General features: G+C 42.5%; 1 protein-coding gene and 1 non-coding gene across 6 annotated transcripts in view; one reads left to right on the top strand and one right to left on the bottom strand.

The window, feature by feature from the left end:
• Positions 1-1,196: 1,196 nt before the first annotated feature.
• trnaa-agc (transfer RNA alanine (anticodon AGC)) lies at positions 1,197-1,269 on the bottom strand. Its single transcript has one exon. It is a non-coding gene; the product is annotated as a tRNA-Ala (tRNA).
• A 104-nt stretch (positions 1,270-1,373) lies between these two features.
• LOC115169166 (bromodomain-containing protein 8) overlaps positions 1,374-9,238 on the top strand; it is a 21,817-nt gene continuing 13,952 nt past the window's right edge. For 3 of the 5 annotated variants that reach the window (XM_029724679.1, XM_029724675.1, XM_029724666.1), the window contains exons 1-9: positions 1,374-1,398; positions 5,497-5,593; positions 5,734-5,803; positions 7,083-7,132; positions 7,257-7,379; positions 7,582-7,662; positions 7,839-7,903; positions 8,021-8,181; positions 8,469-8,660. In XM_029724679.1, the coding sequence (XP_029580539.1) occupies positions 1,380-1,398; positions 5,497-5,593; positions 5,734-5,803; positions 7,083-7,132; positions 7,257-7,379; positions 7,582-7,662; positions 7,839-7,903; positions 8,021-8,181; positions 8,469-8,660 (858 nt within the window). In that variant the 5' untranslated portion in view covers positions 1,374-1,379. Of the gene's footprint in view, positions 1,399-1,892; positions 2,203-2,677; positions 2,697-5,496; positions 5,594-5,733; positions 5,804-7,082; positions 7,133-7,256; positions 7,380-7,581; positions 7,663-7,838; positions 7,904-8,020; positions 8,182-8,468; positions 8,661-9,238 lie in introns of those variants that run through there. The other 2 variants (XM_029724669.1, XM_029724671.1) reach the window with 2 other exon arrangements.

The following is a 9,238-nucleotide window of genomic DNA, read 5'->3' as shown; positions in this document are numbered from 1 at the left end:
CCAACACCAAACAACAGTTCCGTAAGGACACAAGGACTATACGGAAAACAACCACCCACAAAACCCAAAGGAAAACAGGCTGCATGAGTATGGCTTCCAATCAGAGACAACGAAAGACACCTGCCTCCGATTGGAAACCACACTCGGCCAAACCTCGAAAACGGAACATAGAAAATGTAAACTAGACCAAAAACCCCAAAACACACAAAACAAACACCCCCTGCCACGCCCTGACCATACTACAATGATAAAAGATCCCTTTACTGGTCAGGACGTGACAGGCCTGTATCACCTATCCAATTGAGTCTCTCTTGTGAATAGTCTGTTGCTATAAGCAATGTAGCATTCGTAAAGCGTTTATATGTACCACCAAAATACTCTTCATGTAACAAGATCTCATATAACTAGATCTCTTTGAGAAGATCTGATGGACAAGTGGTGACTTGTACAGAAAAGCAGACGCAATGTCAACCAGATGCAAATTAAAGCAGTCGCAGTGCCCATTGAGTTCATTTAAAAATTGTATTTAACCTGGCAAGTCAGTTAAGAACAAATTCTTATTTACAATGACGGCTGTACGGATAAACCAAACATCCATTCAGCAGTCACATTATAGATACACACGGTGGGGCATGGTAGTACACATCCGTAGGATACTCCCGTTACTCCTATGATAAATGTCCTACTTTACTCATAACCCGACACAACGAATGTATTTTTTTTATCATACATTTGACATGCTTCCATGTCGTCTTAATCAATAAATTACATCATACCTAAAAACACTTTCATTCTAAATGTGAAACTGTTAACACAATTCATTTTACATACTGTACTTTAGGATGATTTGGACATGATGGGTGAAAAAGGTCACAAAAGTTCAGTGGTGTAAAGTAGTGTATACTTTGACTTTCACTTTTGATACTTAAGTATATTTGAGCAATTCCATGTACTTTTAATACTTAAGTATATTTCAAACCAAATATTTTTAGACTTTTACTCAAGTAGTATTTTACTTTAGTTATTTTCTATTAGGGTATCTTTACTTTTACTCAAGTTTGACAATTGAGTACTTTTTCACCACTGCAAAAGTTAGAAATTATGTTGCTGTTGTATTTTTCTAACATCACACAGAAGCAAAGGAACTTGATCATACTACCTCAGAAAGCTAATTTTATCACATGCAATTCAAAGAATGGAGGATGCGGGCATCGATCCCGCTACCTCTCGCATGCTAAGCGAGTGCTCTACCATTTGAGCTAATCCCCCTGTATTAGATGAGAGGGTAGATTTCTTGGTATGTCATTGTCCGCGCCTGTGCTACATTGAAATGATTCCGGCGGAGGTTTAGTAGCGAGGCCCTGTCGACAAAGAAAAAAATGTCGAGTGGAGTCGGGAGTGAGTATTATTTGTTATTGTTTGCTAGCTTGCAAATGTAGCTACAACGTACACATACATTTCAAATGTAAATGTACAATATGTTCGTAGCTAGCTGGCTTTATACATTATATTCGTCTAGATAGCCTTCCTGGGTTTTGTTAGCGCCGGGCAAGCTAGCTAGCTAACAATGTGTTCCTAGCTACTCAGCACGCACCTTCCTAGCCGAATATGGTAAACAACAAAAACAGGTATTGGGTTAGATTACCTAGTTAGCTAAATGGTGATGTTATGCTTTTCTAGCTAGCTAGATTGAACCTTTCTTTGCATTAACTAGTTAGTTAAACAGCAAGCAACAAACTAGTTAGGTCAGAGCTCAAATCTAGGCTAAGGTTGGTTCCCCTTACGCAGCGACCTGTCAAATCCAGGGATGCAAACTAGTCACATTTCGGCGAAATTCGCCGTTTTGAATCCAAAATAGGTGACTTACGTAATTCGTGTAGATCCGATGAGAAAAGTTTTTTGGGGGGGGTTGGATCACTACTGGCTGTAAGTGAACGAGTGATGCGCGTTTGGAGCAATATTGGCTGTATCCAAGGCTCAGCCAATCGTTCACATAACAACAGAATGCAGCGCTGCACGCGACCGAAGAAAGAAGAGACAACCAACTATCCGCGCGCGCTCTGGAAAGGCAGCTTGCCAGTTACAGCAGCTCGTCCCCTGAACGATAACGAAGCGGTAACGTTAAGCCTGACAACGTAGAAGGTGATGAAGCGTACTTCATGAGCTGTAACTGAAAAACTACTGGCATTTGGAAAGTTTGAGGTGAGGGAGAAAGTGTGGTGGAACAAGTATTAGCGTTGCATCTTGCTAGCTGGATCGAATTCTCCATTAGCTAGCCATAAAAATGTTGAGCAACATTATCCAATTTATCTGATCAAATAATTGAGTTAATGGTGTTAAAATGTGCTTGCTAATAGTCGGACAGCTAACGTTAGCTAGCTAACTTTACAACATCAGATGAGCTAACATTAGTAACCTAACCAATTCGCTATCGTATTAACTGGTATACGACTCCTTGCCGTTCCTCAAATTATAACGCATTAGTTGCTTACTAGACCCTGGCAATCTGTGTGAAACGTTAACTAGCAAACGAACGAACCACTATCTGTTAACTAATGTTTTCCCTCTACAGTATGTGATTATTTTTCAGAATGAGAGAATTCGGTGAAAATTAGGCGTTGCTTGTTAAACAAGTGGATTCAGGGATCAAGTGTAGTTGGAGCTGGGCATGGCTTAAACTGGATGCCACTATAGAGGTGAAAGGAACCCCACACACTTTCCCTCTTTCTCACTTTTGCTGGCGCATTGTAGAGCAGATGTCCACAGACAGAAAGTGTCCAATGTAGTAATGTGCAGTGTAGCCCAAAGATATTGTTTTTGTTGTGTTGAACTTGACAGTAACACGTGTGTGAGAGAGTGAGGGGATTATACTTTGTTTTACTCAGTGAACGTTATGTTTGCACACGTGTAGCCTTGTGCACTTGATTTGTGTCTACAGTGGCCACTATAATAGAGCAAATATAGAATGTCTGTTTGTTTCATTCAATTTCTACTTTAAGATGTTCTTTCCCCAGAACAATATGTATGTGTGTGGTCACAAGCGTTCTATTATGAAGGCTGTCATGGCTAACTGCAATATTAGTGTATTGTTTTTTTCTCAAGACTTGAGTGTCATTTGCAGTCTAGGCAACAAATCATATTGGATTGCTTTCTTTACATTTTTTTAGCTCTGAGTTAGGTTCACATTAACCACTTTTTATTTTACACACAGAGACTGATCATGTAGATCAAATTCTTTGTTGTTTAATTAGTTAACCTGCATTTCCCCCTAGCAGGGATTTTTTGCATGTTTCAGTGAGAGAAAAAAAACTCATATTTTTAGGCCCTCAGCAGTTTGCATCCCTGGTCAAATCTAAGTTAGCCTAATAATAGACTAAAGGAGCATAATGTTACTCCTTGTAGTCCAAGACCTTACATGTTCTATTTAGAGGCGAATTGGCTCTGGCAGCCAAATACTCCATCTAAGTGTCCAACCTGGACTTAGGGTTAGGCGTAGCTCTTGATCATGACTCTCAGTAATGAGTCATTAGAGGAAGGAGTCTTCTGTAAGGGGAAGTTTTGTTAAGAGCCAGGACACTCGGTCTCAACATTAACATGAATCGATTCTCAATTGCGGTACAGTTCTAGAAGCATGAATCCCTCTTCTTTCATATCACATCGAAATAATTTCACAAATACAAAATACACACTTACTGTTTTAGCTCAGTTGTAGGCGACAGTATTTGTCAGTGACAACACGTTTGTGGCATCCGTCTTCCGTTTACACACAGGTGTTTGTAGACGCAGATAGGTAATCAGCACTGTCTTCCGTCTGTTTTCTGTAAACTAGCGCTGTAACATGGACATATGGCAGTGTGTGAAACCAAAAACTATAAAGGTGTGTTGTAATTTAACCTTTTGGTTTTAGAAAAAAAATTAGCTGATATGAAAGACGTTATTTCCTTATGTTTCCAAAACCGTACCGCAAGCGATGCGTGTTTATTTTACCTTTATTTAACTAGGCAAGTCAGTTAAGAACAAATTCTTATTTTCAATGACGGCCTAGGAACAGTGCCTTGTTCAGGGGCAGAACGACAGATTTTTACCTTGTCAGGTCGGGGATTTGATCTTACAACCTTTCGGTAACTAGTCCAACGCTCTAACCACTAGGCTACCTAGGGGATAATACGCTCATGTCGCCAAATCAGCCAGTAGATAGTATGGGCATACTTGTCTAGAAAACATCCATCTGTTGATATCGTCATGACAAAGTATATTTCACTGAGCATATCTAAAGTGTACCAAATTATTAATTTCTGTTTCTCCTTCCAAGTACCATGTTGCACTGCACCATGTGTGTTTGTGGGAAACAGATATTACAGAAAGGATGGGGGAGGTATCCCAATGGGCAATAAATGGAGAAACGCCCCACCCAATTGACTGTCGACCCATCGCATTCACGTTGTCCTAATCCTGCACGCGGTTGCTAAACTAATCGTCACGCAATCCCTTCTCAAAGTCGGGATACCTGCCTATTTTCCTCAAAAGTACGTCATGTTACGATTCCAAAGCTATACGATACTACAGAGAGCACGTTAATTATCACACATCTTGGAAAAGATTTGCAATGTTGTACTTCTTGTTTGCGAAATTCATGCTAAGGTTCCGTTTTTGAGAAGGCGCCCGATTGAGTCCCATTCACTACTTGAAGGAGAGCTCTCCTTGTCCCAGAATGCACCGCGTGGCCAATTGACGATACACGTTCAACGTACACAATGGCCGTTAATACGATTCAAATAGTATTAACGGCGCAAAAGTATCTCTGTGTGAAAGAAACGTGCTCTGGGCAGATACGAACTGCAAGTTGAACTCTTGTGAGAGAGACTTACATTTATAGCTCAGTTTGTTTAGCTGATTGCTAGCTACTTCACGTGCTGGTATTGTTGTGTGTAGCTATGTTTTCTAGCTACTTAACTAGCCAGCCCAGAGAGACAGCATTGTATTGTGGGTTTTGTAGTAGACTTGAGCTGCAACAGATTTCCCAAAAAGATTTTCACTTTTCATCCAACCTTGTTATAATGACAAAATGAAACATTTGTTCACAAAAATAGTTATCACATATTAGTGTTATTTGACACTGTTAATCATAGGAATTAGTGGTTTGGGGGTGATTTATCCTACCCGAGTGGCATAGTGGTCTAAGACACTGCATCTCAGTGCAAGTACCTAGTTTGAATCCAGTCTGCATCACATCTGGCCGTGATTGGGAGTCTCATAGGGTGGTGCAAAATTGGCCTAGCGTCGTCCGGGGTAGGTCGTCATTGTAAATAATTAATTTATTCTTAACTGACTTGCCTAGTTAAATAAAGGTAAAAAATATATAGGTTTTAACAAAACTCCCCCGGCCAGACGATACTATCGTCTATAGGAGCTAAAGGTAGTTAGCATCTATGTATGGGCTATTGCTAACTTACCTCTTCCAATCTTCATAATTTCCTTATCTCTGTCTTTATGTAGAACACAAGATGCTGTCCGTTGGCCCGACGGAACCGTGGTCATTGAGGGAGAAACTATGCCTAGCCTCCTCTGTTATGAGGAGCGGAGACCAAAACTGGTAAACAAACACACACTACCAACTTTTTCCCGTCTGTCACTCTGTCTGCATCTAAATGTTTTTCTTTCTCTAGTGTGCATAGTAAACTTTTCTACATGGTCATTTGTGTACACTACTTGATTGTCCTCCTGCCTTTTCAGGGTGTCTGTCAGCAGAGCCATCAAGCCTTTCTCAGAGCAAGGCCGCCCTCCAGACTGGTTTTCTCAGAAGGTATGAGACAGACACGCTGTGACACAACAATTAATCTCTGTCATGATGAACAAGGTTAAAAGGTCAGCTACTATATATGAGTACATGACCAAAAGTATGTGGACACCTGCTAGTCGAACATCTCATTCCAAAATATGGAGTTGGTCCCCCATTTGCTGCTATAACAACCTCCACTCTTCTGGGAAGGCTTTCCACTAGATGTTAGAACATTGCTGTGGGGACATTCTTCCATTCAGCCATGAGCATTAGTGAGGTCGGGCGCTGATGTTGGGCGATTAGGCCTGTCTCGAAGTCGGCATTCCAATTCATCCTAAAGGTGTTCGATGAGGTTGAGGTCAGGGCTCTGTGCAGGCCAGTCAAGTTCTTCCACACCGATCTCGACAAACCATTTCTGTATGGACCTCGCTTTGTGCACAAGGGAATTGTCATGCTAAAACAGAATCGTCTAGAATGTCATTTTATGCTGTAGCGTTAAGATTTCCCTTCACTGAAACTAAGGGACCTAGCCCGAACCATGAAAAACAGCCCCAGACCATTATTCCTCCTCCACCAAACTTTACAGTTGGCACTATGCATTCGGCAGGTAGCGTTCTCCTGGTATCCACCAAACCCAGATTCGTCCGTCGGACTGCCAGATGGTGAAGCATGATTCATCACTCCAGAGAACGCTTTTCCACTGCTCCAAAGTCTAATGGTGCCGAGCTTTACACCACTCCCAGCCGACGCTTGGCATTGCACATGGTGATCTTCGGCTTGTGTGCGGCTGCTTGGCCATGGAAACCCATTTCATGAAGCTCCCGACAAACAGTTCTTGTGCTGACGTTGTTTCCAGAGGCAGTTTGGAACTCAGTAGTGAGTGTTGCAACCGAGGACAGGCCATTTTTACGCGCTTCAGCACTCGGCAGTCCCGTTCTGTGAGCTTGTATGGCCTATCACTTTGCTCAGCTGTTGTTGCTCCTAGACGTTTCCAATTCACAATAACAGCACTTACAGTTGTTCGGGGCAGCTCTAGCAGGGCAGAAATTTGACAAACTGACTTGTTGGAAAGGTGGCATCCAATGACGGTGCCACTTTGAAAGTCACTGAGCTCTTCAGGAAGGCCATTCTACTACCAATGTTTGTCTATGGAGGTTGCATGGCTGTGTGCTCAATTTTATACACCTGTCAGCAACTGGTGTGGCTGAAATGACCGAATCCACTAATTTGAAGGGGTGTCCACATACATTTCTGTGTATATATAATGTATCTAACTTGCTGTCTGTGTCTCTGACCCCCACAGCACTGTGCGTCTCAGTACTCTGAGCTGCTGGAGACCACAGAGGCTCCAAAGTGAGTACACAAACACACACATACGCTTTATTGGAGTATTATGTTGCGTAGGCAGCACTCCAGCTGTCATCAGAGCAGTTCCCAGAGAGTGTAATCATGTGTCTAATGTACATTGCTGTTTCAGGCGTAAGCGTGGGGAAAAGGGTGAGGTGGTGGAGACCATCGAGGATGTGATCGTTCGAAGACTTACTGCCGAGAGGATAGAGGAGCTGAAGAAACTACTGAGAGACACACAGGACAAATACAGGTCAATACACACGGGCACTCTTGTTCACACACCCATTCAACCTCTCACTCTGTCGTTCTGTCTCTCTCTCTCTCGTTATCTCTCTCACGTTACACACACTCCCACTCTCACACATTAAACCCATCGCTCTCAATGCATAGCCAATGTTTCTGTTCAAAGCCATTGTAGATGACAATGTGACCTCTACTTCCTGCTCTGACAGGAAGCTGAAGAAGGAGGTGGATCTGATCCAGACCGGACATCTGGACTCCCGGCTGGAGGAGCTGTGGACAGACGTATCACAGTAAGAAACCGGTCTGTCTGTCCACCTGTCTGTCTCTCGGTTTGTGTCTGCATGTCTGTCTGTCCACCAGTGTCTTTGTGTTTATTTGTTGTATACACTACGTTGTGATTCAGAGTGTACTTTCTGTACCAGATTTAGCAGTGAAGATTGTGTTTTAAAATGGTTTTGTTTGGAAGGAAAAAGAAGCAGGATGAGGATGAGGCAGATCTTAAGAGGAAGGCCATAGATACAGCCTATCAGGGTAAGCTTTGGCCTAATAGTAATAATAATAATCCAAATGTTTGGGCACCACTGATTGGACCAATGATTAAGCTCAGGAACTACTAGTGATAATAACCCGTACTCTCTCTGATCTCAGCTCGCCAAGCGGTTAAGAACACGCCCAAGCGGGTGCCCAGTGTCACTGTACGCTCCCCTCTGGGTGCCAGTCCCACGAGCATGGAGGCACAGACAGATACCCCCACACCCCCAACAGACACAGCCATGCCCCAGGCAGAGGAGACCTCTGGCACCACTGTGGTAAGGGAAGGACCCAAGTACTGGTCATCATACGCCTGCTTTGTTATTTTGTTTAGCTTTTTGTCTTCAACAGTTGTTGATGTGTGTATTGGTAGCAAATGACAAGTGACTTGCGTATTCTGTATTCAAGCACTGCCTTGCACTTACATCAGCGTGCACGAAGTGGGTCAAAGACGGTCTATGAAAAATTCTAGCGGTATTGGAAGGAATACAGTGGAAGTGCTGTGGTCTATTAAATGGAGGAGGAAGGTTTTTTTTGTTTTTTTTCCCCCAATCTGTCCACGTAGGCCCAGGGGGTGGCTGTGTTTCTACCATCGTCGGATGCTCCAATGGCGCTGCCTAAGGAGGGAAGCCTTGGGTCTCTGGTAGAAGACTCCCCACAGAAGAGGCTCCTTAGTCAGAAGTCCACGCCGCCTCCCTCCCCTCTCCTCTCAGAGCTGCTGAAGAAAGGAAGCCTGATCTCTGCTAGCCCCAGACTGGTGAGAAATAGAGGGATTAAAAAAACAGATGATTTGCAGTAATAAGGGATGAAATTATTGGATTATTTTGGATTATATTGGGTGGATCTGTTTTAGGGAGAGAGTCCAGGTTAAGTTTGACTTCACAAGCTACTGATGTCGGAAATTCCTGTCTCATTTTGATCACTCTCTTGTTGCTGAGAATTTTCCTGCACCGCAGGAAATGCAGATGAGCTCTGTGATTTACATAAATTCACTGAAAACCCACACTAACACATGGTTATATTAAAGCGGCAATCAGCAGTTGTTACATACATTTTTTTACTTCTAAATGAATGATATGTACCCATTGATTCTTGAAGAATGTAACTTAAAAATGCCTCATGAGCTTAGTTCAACTGTCATACCCCATCAGAACCACAAATATAACCTTGTTTTACTCCAATATTTGTAAATAAAGCAAATGTAAACAAACACTCTATAGTCTCAAAACATGGTTAAAACTATCATTATGATGTAATGGATGGTCAAGCCTTGCATCCATAGCTCTGTGTATGCATTTTAGTGGTTACATTTCTCCAGCCCCATCCATCAGTTTT

The sequence above is a fragment of the Salmo trutta genome, chromosome 3 (genome assembly GCF_901001165.1).
Source record: "Salmo trutta chromosome 3, fSalTru1.1, whole genome shotgun sequence".
NCBI lineage: Eukaryota > Metazoa > Chordata > Actinopteri > Salmoniformes > Salmonidae > Salmo > Salmo trutta.
The sequence above is the reverse complement of the archived record's forward strand: the minus strand, read 5'-3'. Positions and strand labels throughout refer to the sequence as shown.